This window comes from Pseudoliparis swirei, chromosome 5 (assembly GCF_029220125.1).
Source record: "Pseudoliparis swirei isolate HS2019 ecotype Mariana Trench chromosome 5, NWPU_hadal_v1, whole genome shotgun sequence".
Classification (NCBI taxonomy): Eukaryota; Metazoa; Chordata; class Actinopteri; order Perciformes; family Liparidae; genus Pseudoliparis; species Pseudoliparis swirei.
The window spans coordinates 7,024,905-7,049,024 of record NC_079392.1 but is presented as its reverse complement, the minus strand read 5'-3'; the positions used below and the strand labels follow the sequence as shown (position 1 = coordinate 7,049,024).

The window sequence follows — 24,120 nt, the reverse complement described above, 5'->3', positions numbered from 1 at the left end:
TGGAAGTTGCAACATTTGGACATGACAATCAACAATCAACGCAAGGAGGGAGGAGGAGGAAGGGAGGAGGAGGAGGAGGAAAGGGAGGAAGAAGGAGGAGAGGAAGGTGGAAGAAGAGGTGGTAGTCCTGGGGTGACAGTCAGTCAGTCCGGGGTCCATTGATGAGCCCGACCGCCGTCGGAAAAAGCTATTGGTGTGGCGGGAGGTCGTGGTCATGATGGACGCAGCCTCCTCCCGAGGGAGGGACTCGAACAGGAGTGTCCAGGGTGGGAGGGTCGGCGACAATCTTTCTGGCCTTCAGTGACCTGGAAGTGAACAGGACCTGGAGGAAGGCAGATTGCAGCCGATAACCTCTCGGCCGGCCGGATGATGCTCTGCAGCCTGCGCGCTTCTTTGGCTGTGGCTACAGGGTGCCAGTCGGTGATGGAGGAGCAGATGATGGACACAACGATGGCGAACTGTACCATCATCTTCCCTGGCAGGTTGAATTTCCTAGCCTGCCTGAGGAAGAACTCGGAAGAATCTGCATCTGCTGGGCCTTCTTGGAGATGGAGATGTTCAGCTCCCACTTGAGGTCCTGGGAGATGATGGAGCCCAGGAAGCGGTAGGACTCCACAGCGTCGACGGGGAGTCACACAGGATGAAGGGGCGGTGGGGCTGCATTCCTCCTGAAATCCACAACCATCTCCACTGTCTTCAGGCGTTGAGCTCCAGGTTGTTCTGGCTGCACCAGGTCACCAGGTGGTCAGTCTCCCACCTGTAGGCGGTCTCGTCCCGCCAGAGATGAGTCCAATGAGGGTGGTGTCATCCGCGAACTTTAGGAGCTTGACGGACTGGTGACTGGAGGTGCAGCTGTTGGTGTACAGGAGAACAGCAGAGGGAGAACACAGCCTTGGGGAACCCGTGCTGGTGGTCCGGGAGCCTGAGACGTGTTTCCCCAGCCTCACGTGCTGCTTCCTGTCGGTCAGGAAGTCTGTGATCCACCTGCAGGTGGAGTCGGGCACGTGCAGCTGGGAGAGCTTGTCCTGCAACAGGGACGGGATGATGGAATTGAAGGCAGAGCTGAAGTCCACAAACAGGATCCTGGCGTAGGTTCCTCGGGAGTCCAGATGCTGGAGGATGTAGTGAAGGGCCATGTTGACTGCATCGTCTGCAGACCTGTTGGCTCTGATGGCGAACTGCATGGGGTCCAGGAGTGGGTCGGTGATGGTCTTGAGGTGTGACAGGACCAGCGTTCAAGGACTTCATGACCACAGAGGTCAGGCGGCCTGTAGTCATTGAGTCCTGTGATCTTGGGTTTTTGGGGACGGGGATGATGGTGGAGGCCTTGAAGCAGGCTGGAACGTGGCATGTCTCCAGGAGGTGTTGAAGATGTCGGTGAACACCGGAGACAGCTGGTCCGCACAGTGCTTCAGGGTGGAGGGGGAGACGGAGTCCGGGCCCGCTGCTTTGCGGGGGTTCTGCTTTTTAAACAGCCTGTTGACTGCTCTCTCCAGGATGACGAGGGGCGTCGCTGAGTTGATGGAGGGTGCTCCAGAGGTGTGAGCCCCTGATGGGCTGGGGGAGGGTGGGCTGATGGTCTGTGGCTTGTTGGTGGGGCTGTGGGGGATCTACACTATTCACGTGGATGACCTATTTTGATTTCAAAACGGCGAATTTCGCCGAACGGTGACAAGTTTGCAGGTATGAATTTACGTTTGCTTGTTACACATTTTAGGATAATGTACGTTTAATTGGTCTGGAAGAAGACATGTTATCAAAGTGAAGTATAGCCCCAAATCCACCTCTGCATATTTATACACACACACACACATATACATCATTTACATGATATATATATATAAGGGTTTATTCATGAAGTAATGAAGATTGCTTGGTGAAAATAGCTTTATTGAGTTTTTTCTAAAAATTGCTAAAAAAGAGAGAAAGAAAGACATTCTTATTTATTTAGCATATACAAACTGTAACATACAGAACATGTTGAGAATCTCCAAAAAATAAACTTTGGAACAGCCAGAACTGTATGAACAACAAAGTGCAGTGTGTGGACAGTTAACACATTTATGGTATTTTCAAGTAGTCAGGCAAATAAGGAACTGAGAATATTTACTTTGGTTCCACACTGGAAATTGTTGATGAGGACCTTCCGACCTTTCATTCAAAATAAGTTTTGATTCTTGTGCAATGAAAATTATAAATAAAAACAAAGTCATACGTGCATTGTACCGTAAAGATATAAAACTGGTGTTTTGTCTCCATATAATATATATATGAAGACTGGTGGTAAGGGTTCATCAAAGTGCATAACGGAGCAGAAGAACGAAACAACACTGCACATTTCAGCAAACAAGACGAGGTGGCAAAGTGTAAACTAAAGTGTATGAATGCATTAATTAGCTTGTCATAAACAACTGTTTTCACATCAACATGTGGAGAAAGAGAGCCGAAAAACACGCCTGAAAGAGAACATCAGGGAAGGAATTTTTAAAGTGCGACACCCCGATCATCTCAAACTCAACAGTGCAGACGCTGACTATTCATTTAAAATGCAAACCAAGGGGCCCATTTATGTTTTATAGAACAGTTAACGTTTTATTTTCTAGTCTCCAGGACGTAAATACGATTGATGCTGAAGTGGTCTTTTGTGCCCGAGAAAGAGCCAACAGCTCGAGCTATTCAACGAGGCCGCGCGCACGGCGGTCTGTCACTCCAGGCCGAGTTCAAATAAGGTCATGATGTCCCGCTGCATAGAGATATCAATCCCAGACATCTAGAAAAGAGGAAGAACAATTTGTAATCTAACAATCAGAAAGGCCATTTCACCGACACCGGAACAACAGAATGGCACCGGGACATGGATGAGGGGAACTCACGGCCTCCAGCCTGCGTCGTTCTTGCTCTTTTCTGCGCGCCAGCTCCCTTTCCCCGTCCACCAGGGACTGTGTGGGGAGAGGCGGAGCTTCTGCGGGGGACTTCAGCTGCTCCGCGTCTTTCGGAGCGTCCAGGGCGGCTTTGGTGCCGAGGCTCTCTGGCGAATTGGGATCCTCCTTGACGGGTTGGGGATTGGTTTCTGCTCTACACGGGCCGGGGAAGCTAGAGGGAGGGAGAATGTCCTCGTTGATGGGAAACATTCCTCTGGAACCCACCAGGTTTTCACAGAGAAATAAAAGAAAAGTCGGACGCGTTCGCCGAATACCTGCTCTTTTCGGGAACCTCCGTCTCTGCGGCGGCGCCCATCAGTTTCTCCTTCAGGGCTTTGTCTTGCGCCTCCTTTTTTATGGCCACCTTGCGGAACTTCTGGAAGCTCTCCTTCGACGACTTGATTGCAGTGACCGACTGCCGCACCACTTTCGCCCAGGACTCTGCATTTTTCAGAACGATGTCCTACACAAGACAAATCAATGGCGTTCCCGACAATGAAAATTCACGTGGACGCCCCCTTCAATTCTAAACAACAACAACAACAGCAAATGTGTTGGTACTTTCAGAGGGAATATACCACGTAACCATTTCCTTCGTCTTTCTTGCCACTCACTGGAAACAGCCATCGACGCATTGTTTAAATGAGCAATACAATAATTCTTCTTTGTAGCCTCCATGTTGTTTTCACAATATATCATGTGGATATATATAAGCACTATGACTTAAATAAAGCTCATGGGAACTTCTGAAGAGGTAACACTCGTTTGTAATCGTATAAGATGCTGACCTTTTTGGGAATTGGGATTTTCCCCTCTCCGGCAGAGTTACTCGGTGTGTTGGTGTGCAGCACATTGGTCAGTTGTCTGCTGAGGAAATCCTCAGAGTATCTGGAATCTGGCACAATCCATGTAAAAATAAGTGTCCTTCTGAAGGATTGGTAACAAATAAAAAAAAAGTAGATCTCAGACTCACGGTTTTCCGGTGACCTACTGAACCGGGTTTCCTCTTTGGACCGTAGCGGGCTGTCTCTCAGAGGGGACAGCACCGGGCCCTGCTGGATGGGAAAGATATGGTTCAGATTTAAAATATTTAGGGAACATTGCAGAATATTAAAGACCAAACAAACTGAAATACTACGCTTATCATAAAAACGATCCATGACATAAAACTGTGAAGAAGACTTCGTATAGGAACATGCTACTATATGTCCTGTTGCTTTTTGAAATAAATATTTTTACTTTCTTCAGATATTCCTTGAATAAATTCCTACAAAGATCATTTAACTTATAATTTTGTGTTGTTAGAAATAAACAGAATGTTGGCGTGAATACTGAGACACAACTTAACACTGAAGTAGTGACACTGCCAAAGAAATTGTAGACATGTTGGCAATATATAGATATAATTTAAGATTATCTACTTAATATAAGGACACTGTGATGCACCCGATCTGAGACTTTCTGTTGCTCTACTATAAAACAGAACAAGCTTTTTTGTTGTTGTTTTTGCTGTGTAAGCACAGCCAGGGCCGGCCTCTGTAAATGCAGCTTGATCTGGCGTATGATACAGCACGAACTTGATAGCTACCAGTATGTATTGTTTTTCAGGTGCAATCACACTGTAAGATAATACTATACCAGGTCAGCACAAAGGACACAAAGAACCTCTAGCAGTAGACTAACTGACTTGTATGATACACGGAACAAGACTCATCACAGGAAGTGTGCGTCACAACATTCATTTTCATTACAAGTACCTCAAACCTGGTGGGATTCCAGTCCAGCAAAACTCCCGGAGATGCCATGGGGGATAAAAGGGCAGCCAGATCTATCAAATGGCAAAGGGCAGATATTGATATTCAGCGCATGGCGAGCCTTCACACGCCTGAGAGCGAGAGCTAGCGGACAGTTAATGAGACGGAACGTCGCCGGGTCGATGGCTCACTGAACCGTAGCTCTCCTGCTCAGCCCTGTTCGAAGCGAGAACAGGGGTATCGCTGAATTAAAACCCCAAAATACTAATACTCGTGTAAATTGTTCAGAGTCAATAACTATTTAAACGGCCTTAATGGTTTCCACTTCAGCACCAATAAGAGAAACAAGTAACCTGATATCACATTAAAGCATTTCTGAAGGAAAATAAATAAATAAATACTGTTGTTAAAATCTTTTTTTGTGACAAATCTTAATTCGCTCTTAGTTGAGGGAGGGATGCAAGCAGTACCTGTGGGATATATATTCAGCTCATGGTCTACGTTGCGGTGCGTTGGGTGGCATTTGGCTTCGGTCACTGGGGGCTGCGCGGCAGGAGAGGGCCGCTTGCTGGAGGCGGAGTGGCTCACCTTTGACTGAAGGAGAAATGAAATGTCTTACTTTTCATGCCAATCAATCAGTACGGCGCTCTCGCCGTGAAACTCTTTATTACGGCTGAGTTCACCTCCGTCTTCACCTTTTGGCAAGAGTCTTTACTTTTTGTCTTCTTTGACTTTGGCACTGAAAGACATGCAGTCATAATTCTCATCAGTAATGTGGACGGACATCTATACATCTAGCGGACAGGTACGAATCTATAAAATCGCTAAAAATCGATTATTAAAATAGTTGGCAACGACTTTCATTATCAACTTGTTGTGTGGCGCGATTATCACGCCACTCAATCAGTCGCAGAGATGTTTGAGTATAACAATTTTTTTGTTGAGCGCAGAGCATAATGCTGAGTTGCGAAAGCCAGTCAGCAGTGAGATGCTCCGCCGTTGGTGCATCTAACCGGCTGCTGCTGCTCTATTGGCGCTGGAGGCGGCGGTCATCCAGACGTAGTCGGTGAAAGAGACCGAGCCGTGTGAGCCTACGGGTGATGTCATGAACCCAAACACGAGGGCGTTAGATGTTCCGATGTTTGTGGGATGTCCTCAACAAGTATAAAGCAGAACTAGTGGTTAGTTCTTCAAGGGTGGATGGAGGAAATGATAACGGTTTTCACGGAACAAAGCAACAGAGATAAGCCCCGCCCCCTTTTACGATGCAAACAAATCAGATAGTCGGGCGAATAAACTCACGCGAGTAAAGCGATGTCAGTTCTGGTTTTGAACAAAGGGTTGAAAAATAATGTTTTCTAAAATTATTTATCCCATTCATTGATTAATAGGAAAGAAAATAGTTGCAGCCCTACATATATCCCTGATGTAACACAACAATTACCTGACAAGGATCATTGGCGAAATAAAGTAGACAACTATTTCCAAACACAAAAGAAAATAAATAGATAAACAGATCACTAAATCCTATATTAGGATTTACACTTGGACTTTTGTATACAAAACTCCCTGGATTCCCTAAATAACATTTATATGTGAACTTGATTCATCTTAAATTCAGCGAACCGGATTCAGAGTCACTGCTATCGGACGAGCCGGAATGGCTGCTGCTGCTGCCAGAGCTGGATGACGAGCTGCTGCTGCTGCATTCACTGAGGTATGAAGGGCAGCCAAGGGCAGGAGCTGCTATGATTTGAGCTGGTAACAGGGGGGAAAAAAGATCATTTATAATTTTACACTCACATGTGGAAGCGTAGAATAGTAATAAAATTCAGATCTTACGTAATGGCTTTCTTTTCTTAACCAAGTGCTGCTCTTTGCTGGCAACCTGCGGCGTCCCAGCATCCTTCAGTTTGCCAGTCGGCAAAACTCCTGTGGGCTTCACCGGCTTGTTTTCTGCAGGACGGAAGAGATAACAACCCTCCGATCAGGGCTGCTCCCGCATGTTGTTTACATGTTTTCACCGCTCAATAGTGCCGTTTCCTGATTCAGTTTTAAGATTTCTTGGGTAAAACGCTGCATTTGTCACCGATACTTTTTACCCAGCTGCCCAATCACAGTGGAGGAGGGGCGGGTATATAAATTGATCTGAACCTGAACCAAACGATTGTTTCCAAATTCCAATAACCAAAGAGCGGCAGGCCCTCTCTCCCTTCGTTCTCATCCTTGTGCCGACATTTGTACTTCTGCCAATATTCCGCACCACAACAACTAGACGCAGCCGGAGCAGCTGATAAAAATACTGCGCCAGCTAAGCACTTTCAACTGGGAAAAAATTTATAATTTTTAAAATCGCTTTGGACACTAATTGCACATTTTATGTTTAAATCTAAAAAACAGTTTAAAGCTAGAGAGCAGGAGTTTTTTTAACATATATATCATATTGCCCTGAGACAAATTAGCGTGCACAATGCTGAATGAGCCGACCACCGCCAGAGAAAGCTCTCTAGATTTCCTTGTGGTGTGTGTGGCGTCTGTCCCACTCTAGCTTTAACCTTTGGGTCAATTTGACCCCATTTAATGTTTAACGTCGGTGTTCTTTGGGGTCAATTTGACCCCAGGCTGTTTTTCACTGTGTCAAACATAAAAGAAATATCAACTTTTTTATATATTTAAAGGGCTATTTAGGTAGCCAACAAACAAACATAAAGTACCTCACACTTAAACTTGGAAAACAATATTAATTCTAATAATTTTCTGGAGGTTTTAATTGCTGGGGTCAAATTGACCCGAGGGTAAAATATGTCAGTAAATATAAAGGTAACAGGAGGGTTAAACATTGAATGGGGTCAAATTGACCCGAAGGTAACAGGAGGGTTAACAGAGCCGCTGTGAGCTGTACTTACTGCGAGTGTCCTTGTTGCACTTCTTCAGACATGCTGCAACAAACCTCTGCAGGGCTCTCAGCGTGGAGGACTTGAGCATCTCAAAGTCCACCTCGATCTCCTCCACATCGGAGTCTCGTGGGAAGGACTCCCGGGCGTGAATGATCGTCACCAACTTGCCCAGTTTGTCACCGGGCAGCTGGTCGATGTCCAACTTCAGCTGTTTCTTCTCCTGGTAGGTGACCGGTGTTGATGCGACGTCATCCTTGCGCGTCGAAGTCACGCCATGACTGCTGTGTCTGCCGCCATGCCTGGACATTAATAATAAAACATCTAGTGTTATTTGTAGCACATGAGGAATACTTTGTTCAACAATATCAGAAACCATATTAAAACTCACAAAGTAGAGCTCTTGCGGTTCGCCAATTTCTCTTCAACAGACTTGTGTTTTGAGGACTTGTGCTTTAGTCGAGCGATATCCTTGTCTTTGGCTCTTTTTTCCTTTTTCAACTTGTCCTTCTTCTTGGGTTTAATCACGGGCACTTGGGTGAATCTCTTCAGCTCATTGTGGACAGATTTCAACTGAAAAGCCAGCCGTCAATGGGCCAATTAGGTCAAATGCACTGAAAAGAATAACTTTTCAAACGCAATTTGCACGGTTTACAGGCATGAATGTATAGCAACCTGCTCCTCCAGACTGGCCAGCTGCAGGGACACCTCCTCGGAGGCCCCCTCTGCCTCCGAGGAGCTCTCGCTTTCAGAGGCTGAACTCTGACACCTGTCTTTTTTTCCATGGTGAACTCGCTGCTGAGGTCTGGGACAACTCTCCTCCTGAGTGACCTTCAGGTATCGGGCCTCGAAAACTTCCTGTTGATACAAACACCGATGTTATTGTAGCGGATTACAGAAATGATCATATTGATGCCAATGCATTGACTTAGGGACGGCCTAGAATCACAATCCATATTCCATTTTCCAGTGTGCAGTAGAAATAAACCATGACGTTTCACTGAAAGATGAAAAAAAAATATTGTTCCAAATATTCCTGCCAATAAACACAATGTTTTATGGATCTTTTGACCACTTTGGAGCAATTACTTCACATTCTGTTGATGTTTATTTAAATTGTTGATGTTTTTAAGTAAAATGATTTGCCGGCGGGTCACCATTTCGGTAGTAATGCGTGTGATGTGATGTACGGTCCCTGCTGACGGTTTCACACGATACTGATCCAGTTAGTGGTGGTTAAACGCCAGGAGATGGAGCAATGTGCCAACAAAAAAAGGCAAAGGAGGAAGGAGCCTGCCACAGGGTTCATACACATTTTTGACCGAAGGTTTCCCATGACTTCAAACCAAATTTCCACGAACAAACATTTTGTGTATCTCGGCGTATCCATAAAAAAAGTGAGAATTTAGTATTTAAACTAACAATGTGAATTCCAAGGCATACAGTATAAACTTTAATGACACAAATGAATCAGAGACAATAGTTTGATTAAAAGAATAAACATGTGTTTTTTCCAGTTAAGGTGCGTTCACAAATTTCCACTGAAAGTATGAGTGTGTATGCCGCCTTATATTTTGAGCATCGTTCTTTTAAAAGCATACTAATTATTTAAAACTCAGCATAAACGCACATAAGAATATAACAAATGTCCATGACTTTTCCAAAGCTTTTGGGATTATTTTTTTTCAGGACTTTTCCTGGCCTGGAAATAAACATTTACAAATTCCATGACTTTTCCTGGTTTTCCATGACCGTACGAGCCCTGCTGCTCGCAAGCACGCAGGATGTCAACAATATAGCTTTCAACATGTCTGGGATGGTTTTTGAAGAGGAGAGTACATCCAGCACACCTTTTAGGCTTCAAGGACACTGAATGCATTTTTGGTGGGAAACATTGAAAGTACAATCTATACCTGCAGTTTCCGTGCCTTGTCGGCCACCTCGTGCATCGGCGGGTTGTATTTGTAACAGTTGGAGAACATCAGTCGGACATCAGCGGCAAACTCCTTTGCGCTTGCATACTCTCGTTGATCCATTTTCCTCTGAAGAAATGACACTTTGTTATTAAAACTGATCGGACTCGGATAGAAGTGTTGTAATGCGTGTCGTAAATCATCCTACCCTCATGCTGCTCAGATCCATAGGCTGCTTGATGATGTCATGGTAGTCGTGCAAGCCAAACGTGTGCGCGTCAACGGGGGTGTAGAAGGGCCACGCATACGCATAGTGTCTCTTTGAGAGCATCTCCTTCAGGATGTCATTACAGCACCGGAGCTGCTCAGACAGTCGGGTCTTTTTGCTCTCAGAGGCAGGCAAGTCTTTCTTTGGGGGTTTGATGGGCCTGTTGCTGCCTCTCCTTGAGAATAACATGCAAGGTGCCGAGTGATCCTCAGCAAGGGAGGTGTCACCGCCGGTGATGACTGAGTCCGCTTTCCTCTTAAAACCCTTTTTTATCTGAATATTCGGAGAGAGAGATTGAAAAAACCCCATTGAGGACAAAGAATCAAAAAATTGGTTGAGCATTTTGACTTTTCAAAGTTTGATTCAAAGTATAGTAAACGTAAAGTAAAAATGTAATTTTTTTTGGTAATCTGGTATGAATGTAGAGTTTTGTGTGTTTTGTGTTCTCGCCACGCCACCACAAAACAAGCTACTAATGGCCTGCGGCATCAACACTTTTATTTGACCTATTTTCTTCAAATAGGAGGGGAAATAACAACAACAATTCAACTAGGATATTCAGGTCAACATATTTTGGTTTCTTATCTTACTGAAATAACAAATCAAGCATCAAACCTGTGTCATAAAAACTAGGACAACCACTCCTAGTGACAATCTGGTGTTTTCACACCCTTAGAAACAGTCAATTTCATTGTTTAAAGTCAGTTATAAACCAATAAATTACTCACTGTTGCATCAATTTGAGAGAGCTGAGCGGGTGGGATGTATTGACTCATCTCAGGCTGAATGACCATCACAGTCTGCTGGAGAACAACCTCTGACACAAGGGACCTCTGCTTTAGAGCATCTGCATGACACCAGGGAGAGTGAATAAGTGCACAGGTAATTGGATAAAAAACATTTTAATTGTGAAATTAGGCTACACAATTAACTTCCATTAATGTTTGGGGCAGTTAATAATCCCATGTTGTAAGTCATTTTGTTATTGTAGAGCAGGTCTAAGAGCAATATAAATCCTGTTAAAGTATGGAAACGCTCAATCCATGGAGATATCAGAAATTAGCGACCTAAGATATCAGAAATTCACTACCTAAAAATAGGCTCACAAAAAGTATATACATATCAGCTATTTTTAGAATATGAACTGAAATTTAGCTTGAGTGTTTTTTCCTACGATCTCTTCAAAGCTGGTAGCTTTAAAGAGATTTTTCTTTTTCTAAACATTTTGCTGCTGCCCCCCATCCACAGCACGAGCTGACCGCCATCTACCGTGTAAAACAATAACCACGGATAAGAACCTCGTCAACCCCACTTCAATTAAGCCAACTTCTCCTTTAAACACACCTGCAGTAATCAATCCAGTATTATACTTTGAACAAATATTGGTAAATACTGCTACTAAAAAAAAATATATACACACACATAAAGATATATATACACATACACACCTCATTGTGAGCATCTTCAGGGAGTGTTAATGTGCAAGATACCTGCATGAGTCTTTCTCCCCTTCACTGCTTCCTTCGTCGTGATGGCTCTGGTGTCACACTCATCCTTGGGCATCGTGGACAACTTCTGCAAAAAAAGCTTCTCCAGAGTCTGTGCCATAAAAACAATGTCATCTCCAGGCTGTGAAAAGAGAATTAATTTATTATAATGCAATGAAAAGCATGATGCATGCCTTCTTTTGCCTCGCTCGCTTGAACAAGATATAATCTTCAGCCGTGCAAAAGCCCATAAAAAAAAACAAAGTCATTAAAAGTCATTTAGGGGCAGGTGAGTATAAATGACCTCATCTGCATTCGGGATTAGTGAACAATGTCAGTTCACAGGCCTACTGTTACATTACTAATCTTGCAGTACGAGCATGTCGGGATGGACAGTATCCTCTTACCCGATTGTACACATAGCAGTTGGTGAACATGGTATTGAAGTCTCGGATACACGGAAGTGCTTGCCAGTAGTATTTGTTCTGAAGGCGCTTCTTAATAGTAGTCAGATCCATCGGCGTCGTTACGATCGTATAATAATCCTGAAAGACAACAAATACGTTGGCATGAATACACCCGACGCATTTCCTTTCCAGACCCAGAGATGGGTTGGATGCTGCAATAACCAGCGTGTTACTTACTGGGAGACGCAGTGCCACCGCATCCACTGGCAGGCGAAAGGGCCACGAAAGGTTATGTTTCCATAAAGCTTTGATCACCACCTTCTCCAGGTACTGGAGCTGGTTGGTCACACGTCCAGGACTCTTGGGGTTCACGACCTCGGGCGGAGGCGGGTTTCCGCCGACAGAGGGACGGACTTTCACATCAGTCATCGTGTTGTCCGAAGGCCATGAATGGGGAAACGGTTGGTCGTGTGCTTTGCTGCAACTTAGTGTTCATCACACGTTGTCCTAGACAAGAAGTGGAGAGTAGTTTCCAATGGGTCAGTGAAAATGTACATTTGGGATTAGTTTGTACATTTCTTTTAAATGTTACGCAATCACAGTCTCTCCATAATAAGACATCAGTGCTGAAACCTAGTCTGCCTTAAATGTGACGTCCTTGAATCTGGCGGTGCCTACGTTACCCACAATGCAACTTGACTGCTGACAGTTCATTACATTGGGATAAATTCTGCTAGTAGCAGCTAATGTAGCCTTAGGGATATTGTGTTTGCCAAATAATCCAGTGAGAAGACCAAAATAAACAAAAAAAGATGCTCATTCAATTTGTTTAATTATGTAGAGAAATCACAAATTTATAGAATTAGCATATTCATTATTTGGTTATGGCCAAAATCAAAAGGTCAATGTGACCTTTAACCACCAGATATCTAATAAATTCATCACCGAGTCCAAGGGGACATTTATGGCAACATTTAAAGAAATTCGCTCAGGGGCATTCTGGAGATTTCCCCGAGAATGTGCTCGACGTGAGGTCAGTGACCTCGAGCTCCCAAATCTATATCAGTTCATCATCTAGCCCAAGTGAACATTTTTTAGCCATATTTGAAGGAAGTGTTTGAGAAATGTGGCCTCTGGCCACAACATGCATACAAATAGAAATGCTTATTTGTGACCTATTTCTTTTGTCGAGTAGGGAAATCAAAGTTGTTGGTTTTGGGTTTTCCCGATAGGTTTTGCAGAGAATAACTCACACAAAAGTATGAAATAGTTTTAGGTTTGTCCAGCGTCTCTCCTAAAACAGTTGTTTTTGTTTTATTTGTTGTTAAACTGTGTTGAACTCATTTAGCGGTACAGGATTTCAGTTGGGTACGACTTTAAGAAACATCTCTCGTAATACAAAGTCTGATCCTAAACCAGTTCAACGCGAGACAAGTACGGATCAATGAGCCAGCAGCTCGGATGTGATCACCGATGGGCATATTATATATTTATATATATATTTAGACTGCAACAACATCCCAAAACACCTGCTGGTAAACTGAAACCAATAGTGAAAAACGAAAAAAAGAAAATAAGTACTTGAAGTTCAAAGATATCAACAATTCCCCAATATGTCTTCATTATGTCTGTGCACTTAAAAACTCCCTGAAAAAAACCTAATAAATCTCAGAATGACACTAACGGTATATTTGAATTGCCAAACACAAGCAGTGAGCCCAGGAGCATCTTTCCTGTTAAACACGGGTAACAGTGCCACCTAGAGCACATGTCAGACAGTGGTCCATTCAGAAGTGCATCTCAACTAAAACTAACAAATAATACATGCATGTTTTGAACAAGCGTTTGAGACACATTGACATATAATTACGTAAAAACATGGTTCAAGTGTATTTCTGCCTTCTGGAAACTGAGGTTTTTAAAAAAAAGAGAGGAAAAAACAGCCGTTTTTAAAAAATACACCTAAAATACTAGATACACGACATTCAGAATCCAAATAACAGTGCAGGTCCAAAAAAGAAAGAGAGGGCCCGTAAAACAAATACATTTGTATTGAAGACTTTCAAAATCATGGTTCTCACTCTGCAAGTCGAAAACAGTCTTAAAATAAATATTTTCCATAAACAAGCAAACCAAAATAAGTTTACATTGCAAGTTGTTTTTTATTTTCTTTTTATTCTTTAAAAATAAAAAAAGACAAGAAAATACTTTCATACATTAATAATTTCCAGTGAAGTCCAGCGCATCATAGTTCTGTCCATTTGTTGGGCGCACGTGACCCACACTTGGGTGATTAAATGATGAGTTCCTCAGTTTCACATGTCTTGCTGTCACAATGATCTGCTCACGAGTTTGTCATTAACTTAGGACATCGGGAGTCAAATGCTATTTGACGTTCACAATTATTTCACACAGAAGGCATTATTCTGAAAATGTCAAAATAAATAAATAATAAAGTACTCATATTCTAATAAGATAAGTTTAAGTAAAATTGCTATACATTTACTGGTTATAATAGTTATTCTTAACACTGTTAATCTCTTACTGTCCAGTATTCAAAAGTAGCAGATGTAATTTGGTAAATAGAGACTGCGATAAGCTCTGTCTCCAATCAAAGAATCAACATACCAACCAATCCAACCAAAACGAAGACAGTGTAATTGTTCAAATATGATGTCATAAAAATAACTGTCTAATGGATAAAGGTCTTGTGACACACATGATGATAGGTGCTGCAACATATATGTTGTAACATTAGTCAAGGAGGTAAGCTTCGGCAGACTGGACAATGTCAAATTCAACAAAAGGGAGCTATGACAAAACTTTGAAATGGAAAAAAAAGCATCAGGGATATTGAAAATGTAGAAAGTTAAAGTGACTTTATCACAGATATACGAGACATGAACTAAAGTGGTGATGGCAATGCTCAAAGCAAAAAGTGGTGGAACGAGCTCCCCACTGACATCAGGACAGCAGAAAGTCTCTACAGCTTCCGCCGGAAACTAAAAACACATCTTTTCCGACTATATCTGGATTAAAACACAGATTAGCACTTCAGTGGCACTTAAATGGCTCTTATTATGGTACTTTTGGAGTTCGCCTATGTTGAGGAAATGTTACTTCCTGTATTCTTGTTGTTCTTAGTTTGTGCTCTAGGTTGAAATGCACTTATTGTAAGTCGTTTTGGATAAAAGCGTCTGCTAAATGACATGTAATGTAAAAAAAAAAGCAATGGAAACATTCCAGTGATTTAATCATACACTTTTACAATTCTCTCATTATGTTTGTTGTTTAACTGTATTATCACATAAAAAATACCCACAGCTTGCAAAAATGTGTCCTGCATTTGAATACAAACCTAATAATCCTGAATGGCATTTAAATGACCAACCAGTACGTGGGAGACGAGTCAGAAGCGAGCAAGGTAACTCAATAACTTCCATGACAGCAGACTGTGTTGCGTTCAGAGTTCCCCGCCAGCGCAATGGCGATGTTACAAACCATACGAGACTGAACCACAACTTCACCTGCATTTAAAAATTAATAAAAACTACGTGACCCCTCGAGCCGTAAAGCAGGGAAGCAGCCTGCGCTGTTGACAGCGCTGTGGCACCACGTGCAGCCAGCGCCACGCCCACCGGCTACTTTAGCAACACGTGTTAGCCACTGAGCTCCACATAGCCGACAGCCTGTTACCGCTAACGAGGGCATTGCGCTTTTTAACGCTTAGTTTTGAAAAAAAATAAGATATATATATGTTAACAGTGACTGTTTAATACAATTTCATCTGACTAGTCATGTATAAAGGACGAAATAGTGTCCCGCGCAGTCACGTCAACTAGTTTGCTATGGTTAAGATATTTAATAAATGCTAAAGTTGAGAGGGAAATTTGACCACATTAGCCTGCGTGCTAGCTAGCGCTAACTGAAATAGCCGTAACATATTACTTTAGCGATTATCTTGGCAACAGCCACGTGTTTTACATTTGCACCCGCTGTAATACTTTGTTGTGTCCACCTCAATAAGGCCGGCACTCATCACTTTACGCGAGCATAGCTTACCACCGTTAGCGTTAGCTTAGCTAGCCATCGGTTGGGTTCACCTCACGGTCTCGTTGACAACTTAAGACGGGGTTTACAGAGGTTTCGCACGGCAGTATGTCAACACGAGCAACCGCGACGGGAGCTCGCGTTTGGAAAACAAGTCATTTAGTGAGCAATAATGTTGTCGTGCTAGCATTACCTGACGAGATACCTCGAGCTCTTGCGTTCAACTCTTCAGTTGCAGACGTCTCTACGGCAACTGCCTCTCATTTATACCCCTGTGTTCGCGGCGCTACAACTGATTGGTCAAAACACTACCTGCACGTGTTACGTTCCTTTTCTGAAGGAAAAAGAGCGCCTGGAACATTTAGTTTCTTGCAACAAGAAGAAAAAAAAAGCAACCCAGTGTGTTTCCTGCAGATGTGAAGCCACCTTTTTTTTAAAAGCATTCAATAAACATTTTTGTTAAGTTGTTTCAAACAAAATAGCAACTCGATTGCATGGATGCATCCTGGAGGATTATCGATTGGTACGAATACTGACTGATCGGAGTAAAGTCACCGACCCTTCCGAAAATAAAGCCACTCGTTGGGGTGCCTCCCCGGTGCAGACTGACTGAACGTATGAGTCGGTCGGGACGGAAGACTGCATGTGGGCGGAGTGGTGGTTTCACGTGCTGACGGAGAAGCGGAAAACTCAGATTCGCTGAACACGTTGACGTTACCGGCCTCTATCTACCTGTAAAGTCACCTGAATACTTGTGTGATATGCCTTTATTGTGTTATCCTATTACAGGTTATAGAAAATCACACATTGTATGCAATAAATAAACATCTTCTGTGACCCCTCAAATTAGCATTAAAGATGACTGCATTTTTAGATAATTTGTTGTTCTTTCTGGTACGGTTAAGTCGGGAAATGCGAGACGTCAGAACGAGCATGACCCAGCATGTATAATCACGAATGTTTGAGGAATACTATTTCTTAGTATTGCATGTAGAGTTCACAGTATTTACATTATTGGGGGGGTTGTGTGTTTTCCCAGGGTAACCAGAACGAGGCATGCGTTTACTTCCTGTGAGCTCGAAATACGGAGAAAATCCTGCGTTTTGCTTTTGAAGAAAACACGATCACCCACGATGGTGAGGACACTGGATTGAATTTAGAAACTGTTATGTAATTGTCACTATACGTCAATAAGTATGCCAAGATTGGTGAAACCAGCTTATGCAAAATACAACATTGATGAGCACAACTCCTCCTATGCATTCTGAAACAAGAGGAACTTTGATCATAATGTAATGTTATATTTCCTTGTAGGCTCTTCATGAATTAAATGTGAAGATCTCATTTTATCATATGTAGGCTTTCACTGTCTATTATCAACACATTGAAGAATAACAAAAATAAAAACGTTAAAGCTCGGGCAATATCCAACATTTTATGTAGCTACAATAGAAAACTCTTAATAAATCAAAGAGGCTTGCAAAACTTTGCCCTTGTGAAAACCCAATATTCTTTGGTATAAATGAAAGGACTTCATATTTAAGATTATCATGATCGTTTACATCTTTTGGCCGCCAGATGGAGCCATGTGCAAAACATTTTTGGGGTTTATAGTGTCCTGCAAAAGAGGTTTGAATGGCAGAAGTCTGTAGAATGTTGTTGTGGTTTTTGTTTCGAATACCCCAAAAAGTGGTTGATTAAAAAAATATGTGCAGTCTTCCATTGTGAAGTGACACAATATTATTTCACTCCCCAAAGCAAACACACAGAAGTTGGTGCATGGCTCCATTGCGGGCAAACATGTTTACCCATTCCTTCATAGCTAACACACTACATGAAATACAGACTGTCCCAAGAAGGATTGGTGCCCCCCCCCCCCCTCCCTCTGAGTCCACAATACTATAGCACAGTACATACATGACAGTGTTGCAGGGGGAGATTTAGAAAGTGAAAGGCATGGCATTATTAGATTTCCTAAATGGGTTTTGAATCTGACCGTTCATACTGACCCAGTGTCTGTTCCCCTGACAATGACAGGAAGCTCGTTCAGAAGGGAGCAGCTCATACAGGAAAGGGCTCTGCCCCCTGATGTTTCGAATGTGAGGAGTAACAACAGCTATTTGTTTTTAAATGAATGCCTATAAACTCCTCACACCAAGTGAGGGAACAAGCGACGCTCAACCGAGTACATTTACTCAAATAAAAAAATACTGTTATTGTCTTGGTCTGCAGGCTCCATAAGAGGGGCAAGTATACTCTTACAGGGCAAATGGAATGCACGTGAAAGTCTATGTGAGTACATTCCACTCAATCTGGTAAGCACAAACATACTGAGCCGGCGGGAGAGATCACGACAGAGATACAGTCAACAAACAATTTTCAACATTTGAATGACGAAACTGGATGCGACAGGGGGCAGTATGAATCTGTTAATATCTGGCTTTATATCTAAGTTTATTCTTAATGTGCCCCACATGTTTGTTTTTGTTGGTAAAAGATGGGGAATCTGTTAAAAACAAAATGAAGATGTTTGGAGTGGCCTAGTATAAGCGTGTGGTTTACTTTCTAAATGAATTAAAAAGACAGTCGGCATTTGAATAGAATCCAGTTGGATTTTTTCCTTTGATTCAGTCCATAAATCTTGCAAGACAAAGAAGAATATGCTGCCCAGCCATGGCAATCATCTCATCTTTCCTGCTACCGATAGGTATCTTCAATCAAAGTGAAAACAGAAACGTTCTACCAAGAGACAGCTGTGAGTACATGCAACACTGGATTTGTCCCTCTCACTGTGGCTGTGATGCGATTAAGGGGCAGCGGATTGCTCTGGAACCTCAATAACTTCCTGTAGCTGAAGTCAGTCGCAGTCCAATAACAACCTCTGCCCAAATCCAAGACATTCAGTGTCCCGAAGACGAGACAAAGAAGAGAAGATTCTCACAGGTTATCCTAAAATGTCTTTTTTTGGTCTATAGCTTTTTTTTATGCCTGTATCTATGTTGTAGCTTGTACTTTCTCCAGTTTTGCCACTCTGTAAAGCGCTTAATTTATGAGACTGTGCTCTAACCCTGTATTAAAACGTTTGATTATGTTTATTAAACTAGTATTTAACTGCATTTCTTTGCCCCTTTGTAAAAATTAACGTCTTGCTTCTTTTTTTCCTTCAAATTCTGACTCAGCAGAATGGAATTGCAGCATATTAAACATGATTCCTATTTAAGTACCTCATTAATTTCTATAAGGCTGTCAATAGAGTCGGCGGTTGAATGCATCGTGGTTAATGTGGTGGTGAATTGATCTGCTATATGTATACTCATTCACGACATGCACTCTAATAGCCATGTACACCATGCCAGTAAGATGAAACATATTGTTAGAACATGAACCCTTATACGTCTATATTCTGTCTTTATTGGCTGTGACACAATCCATCCAAACTCTGACGTCATGTGTTTTTCTATGACCCCTTGGCGCACAGCTCAACCAAACTCACGCGAGCAGGAAGTGTGTGTTGAAGTGTCCCCTCGCCTGCACGCCAAGTTGCTTCTCTCATAGCCATTGGCAGTTGCACGCCTCTGATTGGCTCGCACCCCTCGCCTTTTTTACAGAATGTGTTGAGTTTATTGCTGATGAACAGAAAGTTTGGAAGAGCCATATGCTTCTCACTCAGATGTGGACGTTTATCGTGTTATGGCGGCCCTTCTTTGGGTGTTGCTCTCATATTATGTCACGGCAGTGTCCTGGTCGTGGGGAGAACACTATTTCTTTAAAGGAGACATCATTATTTCCAGGTTCCAATATGTTGGGCTTTCTAATGGAACATGTTTGCGTGCTTGAATGTATATAAAAAAAAACTATACCCCGTCAGCTGGTTGGATTCCGATTCGATTAAACTTTATTCTCATTGCAAGTACGAAGACAACACTATGCAGTTTTAGCATCTAACCAGAAGTGCAATAAGAAGCAGTAAAAGTGCAGTGCAACATCTATTTCTCCATGGATTATATATATATTAGATTAGATTTGATTCGACATTCCTTTATTAGTCCCACAGTGGGGACATTTCAGGATCACAGCAGCGGGTGCACATTAGAGCATTAATAAAAGATATAAATAAAACAAAACACTTATTCTTTTTTTTATATCCTAAATATACTTTTTTATATATACTAAATATACTTTTTTCAGTATTTATGTTGCTGCTTTAAAATATACTTTTTTTTTAAAGACACAGGGCCCTTAAATATATATTCATATGCATTAAACAATATTAAACATTTCCAAATGGCTCTTCGTATTTGAAAAAACAGGTATGCAGATACCTGTTCTATAATTGGCGGCACGCATGCGCACTGAGCTCGTTGTCTTGACAGCCGGTGCAATCAACTGGGTCAATACGAGCTCGGGGACACGCGGCGCATTGAGTGCGTGCTTGATGCCCCGTTACGCTGCTCTCTATTCCCTTTCCCCTCAGCTGTGTTCACAACACTAACACAGTGCAAATAAACAAAGTGGAACACTACCGGAGACATGCATATGTATGAGATGGAGAATAATGTGATCCCTTTGAGCGCTTTTTCTTGTCAGCTCTCAGAAGCGGCATGCAGCGCGCGTGTGTGTGTGCGCGCGCGCGTGTGTGTGTTTTTCCACAACAACATCAACAACAAAAGTTTCCATCCCTCTTGTCACAGGTGCCATCTTGTTAGCGGCGAATCACTGAGCTGACATTTATGTTGTAGGCAGCCTACCCATGTCTCACGCGCGGCGTGTTCTCTTCGCTGGAAGTCTTCGGGTATCACACGCCGTGTTTGTTCATGGAGAGATATCACACAGCAGGAATCACTCCGCACACAGTTTAGCGCCTGTGATTCCGGGTGGCGGGGTGGTGAAAGTTGAAAGCACGTGACAAAAAAACTCTTCTTTTTTTTTTTACATCCTGTGATCCTAATATTAGAATATTTACCCCAGTCACCCCAAATATAACATGCGGAGCCACGATATATGCAATTGATGTTTTGTTGTGTTTACATGCGTAATCATATCCGTTCTTGTATGCACTTCTTGTATTTAAAATAAATAAAAACTCCATTTTCAAAATGGTGGTCTCATCCTTCTTAGTGTTTGAGAAATAAAAGAAGAAAAAACACACAATGAAACAGAAAAAAGAAGACAGGATAGAGGCCAAGTAGCATAATATTTGATTGGCAATATAGTAGTGGTATGACACATAAGTCAAACAGTAATGAAAGCTATCTGCATTAATGGTTTCTACCTCCGCAGTCCATCTCACATTATAAATTACATCTGCACATAAAGTACCAAAAGCAATGATGTACAAAAGTAAATGTGAAAGCATTTATATGGAGGTTGAATTCACTAATTATGGAAGTTTAAATGAGTGTATTGTAAGGGTATTGCTGTGTGTGATGTAACCTCTCTCTGCAGCCAACCCATAACCCATACAGAACTTAAACAGTAAAATAACCACATGACCTCCATAACAATGCCATATGGAAACATAACTTGTGGTTACCTGTGCTCTACTCACAATTTGAGCACTTTAAACTACATAGCAGAAATTCATTATTCTTGATGAATGCTATTCCAGAAGCTGCAGATCATTGGCAATATATTATGTCAAAAAAGGTATTAACCGACATATTTAATCCGAGCATCTCCAATGCTGCCCAGACAGATGTTGCTCTTGGGAAACCCAAAGCATGCACATGTCGGCTCTGTTCTCACTCCTTTGATGGCAAATGGTAAGGCCGAGTGTTATAGAGCATATGGTGTGAGTGTGTTTGTGTGTGCGTGTGAATAAAGTTATTTTAAACAGCCAACATTTTTAATTGTCATGTTAGAAAAAGCCCAGGCTTTGCTGATAACATTAACGATGGCTCTGTCTGGCGGTGACTGCTTTGTGTCAAGTTCCCTACTGTAGTTCTGCCTCTGAGGTTTGGGCTAAAGTCACTTAACTGAAGGTATGAGACAACAGCATCGGACAAGGACTTCAAACAGCAACGCTCAAGGCAGATGATTACACCGATGACGCAAATAAAGTCTGGCCAGTGTTGTTTCTCATGGGCTAATCGTCAAAAAGGTTAAAGGTCACTTACAGTATTCCCTTTATCCTAACTGCACATTTTGAAGTGCACAAAACATACTACTATAGAGTAATACTATTGATAATTGCACTGCAAAGTATATAAAGAAATATACATATATACACTGTTTAGTGTTTTCTTATTTTTCAGGAGTGTTCTTTACTTAATCTTATTGCTGAACCTGCTCTGTGGCACTCATTTGAACAACTTTATACACTAATGGCTGCTTAAAACAAAGCCTTTACTAAGCAGCAGTGTTCATAAGGGACTGTACATGTTTTTAAATGTGGTGATTTTGATGTCTCAATGTTGAGTAAATGTTTGTTTTTGATGTGGTCAAACATGATCAGAAATACACATATGACAAAACATATATTGGTCCCTGAAGGCATCCCATTTGGAAACCAGCGCTGCTTTAATCTGTGGCAATGCATTCACATTTTATAAACAGAATCGATGTGAAAAAGCAAAATGTACAAAATAGTATCCGATCACATGAGGACGCAAAGTATGAATACTCAATTCGAGTAATAACACTTTATTCTTCATAAATGCAGTATGCAAAGGGGTATTTCTTCGCTCAAATGATAACCAGAATTATGTAATTTCCATGCAGATAGACTTTTTCTTTTTCACCAGTAAGCTATGTCAGCAACAATCGGTGCTTCATGGAAGTGTGCAATGATTCGTTAAAAAAAAAAAGACTTCGCCAGACATTCCCATAATCTGGCATCAAGGACCTCCATCCGGATAGAGATCACTCCGTGGGCTCTCTTGTGATAAGAGTGACCCATAGCAAGCCCACACAATAACATTTTTCTTTTTCGTTGAAAGTTTTGCATTGAGTTGCACATCTGGTCTGCACTGTAAAAGCAGTGAGGTCGTGTCAGCACGCGGCCATGCCATGCCTCCGGGACAAAACATGTTGAAACGTGACGATTCAGAAGAAGGGGATCATGGGACCCGCCGCCACCCTCGCAGGGGACTCAAGGAGCCCGCGCACCCCGGCTTTGCGAAGCTCCGCCAGCGGCAGCAGCAGCAGCAGCAGCCCAGCTCGCGCAGAGACCTCAGCCTCCTCCCTCGAAGCCCCGCCCCCCAAATGAAGCCCCCTAGTCCAAAGAAGAAGAAGAGAAGGAGATAGATAACAGTGAAGTGTTAAAAACTTTGAGCGAGAGTGGCCGTTTATGCAGACCGCTGCTTTTACACACACGCATATATAAATATATATATTTATAAAACGCGTCAGCTTTGTCCGCAGCTGTTTTCCTGACCCAACGGGACTGAGGGAGCGTGAGAGCCGAGAGGAGAAGGACTTTTATATCCGCATCCACCGGAGCGACATCGACTTCAACTTCAAGTTTCCTCGCTCCACTTTCTGGAGCTTCTTCAAGGTACGTTCCGACAGACGGGTTTCCACTGAACGTCACATTGTTTATGGATTATATGTGCGATTAAAGAAACCGCCACTGTGCACGGTGCATGTGAATGGTAACACAACTCATTTATATAACTACATGTATAGTTTATATCATTACCTGCTGTGTTAACTCGGCAGCCCGTATAAACCAAGCTGGATATCTGTCCCCTGAATGCATCTTGAAGCTAAGTTTACTGCTGTTGGCTAAGTCACGTTGATATAGCTTTTATTTTTTTAATGAGAAAACGGTAAATAAACACGCAACGCCCCGGCCAAACAGAGTATTTGTATCCAGCGCGTACAGACAGAGAGAGAGATACGGTCCTGCGTGATGAAACGCGACCGACACACATATATTTAAAGATATATTCAGAGATATGTTCAGGGGAAAGTCGACATGACTTTATTTTGACTTGGTGGTGACTACCGCTGTGCATGTATGTAGTGCACAGTGTGGAGACATAGGCAGAGTGTTATGATTCACTGCAGGTTACTGATGCATACTTACAGTCAGGGGTATTTAGGAAGACTCATTTTAATGCAACGTTCTCATATGTGAAACAATCGGTTGTATTCATGACTAATATAGAGCTGCAAACAGCAGTGATTCATATATTGGTATGTCTGTAGGAGGATTTATGTGTTTATTGATGGATCCTTGATAATCAGGGATGTCATGAAAACGATGTAAAAAAAGCTCATGGGGATGTTTTCATGTTACTTTGCAGCAGGTCCTCACATTTGAGAAGATGGTGTGAGCAAATGTTGTTAAAAAAACAAAACAAATATATATATATATATATATATATATATATATATATATATATATATGTATATTTATATATTCTGGGTATATATCTATATATATATATTTATACATATATATATACACATATATATGTATA

The 24,120-nt window shown here is 42.2% G+C and overlaps 2 protein-coding genes across 7 annotated transcripts in view; one reads left to right on the top strand and one right to left on the bottom strand.

The window, feature by feature from the left end:
* Positions 1 to 1,869: 1,869 nt before the first annotated feature.
* On the bottom strand, positions 1,870 to 16,314 carry brdt (bromodomain, testis-specific). Of its 6 annotated transcripts, none has more exons than XM_056415299.1 (20): positions 15,888 to 16,314; positions 11,882 to 12,151; positions 11,645 to 11,782; positions 11,241 to 11,379; positions 10,479 to 10,597; positions 9,691 to 10,023; positions 9,483 to 9,611; positions 8,245 to 8,427; positions 7,961 to 8,142; positions 7,582 to 7,871; positions 6,518 to 6,631; positions 6,302 to 6,433; positions 5,359 to 5,414; positions 5,146 to 5,269; positions 4,679 to 4,749; positions 3,895 to 3,976; positions 3,710 to 3,816; positions 3,197 to 3,384; positions 2,874 to 3,093; positions 1,870 to 2,770 (listed from the first exon to the last, which is right to left on the bottom strand). In XM_056415299.1, the coding sequence occupies exons 2-20, from the start codon at positions 12,071 to 12,073 to the stop codon at positions 2,705 to 2,707; spliced, it is 2,865 nt and encodes a 954-aa protein (XP_056271274.1). In that variant the 5' UTR covers positions 12,074 to 12,151; positions 15,888 to 16,314; the 3' UTR covers positions 1,870 to 2,704. The 6 variants fall into 6 exon arrangements, 5 of the variants coding, with proteins under 5 accessions (XP_056271274.1, XP_056271275.1, XP_056271271.1 ...); XM_056415300.1 differs by having other exon boundaries at positions 3,895 to 3,973; XM_056415296.1 differs by having other exon boundaries at positions 3,710 to 3,976.
* Positions 16,315 to 22,966: 6,652 nt separating this feature from the next.
* tgfbr3 (transforming growth factor, beta receptor III) overlaps positions 22,967 to 24,120 on the top strand; it is a 73,170-nt gene continuing 72,016 nt past the window's right edge. Inside the window, exon 1 of the mRNA XM_056414482.1 lies at positions 22,967 to 23,189. The gene's annotated coding sequence lies outside the window, so the exon portion shown is untranslated. The remainder of the gene's footprint in view (positions 23,190 to 24,120) is intronic.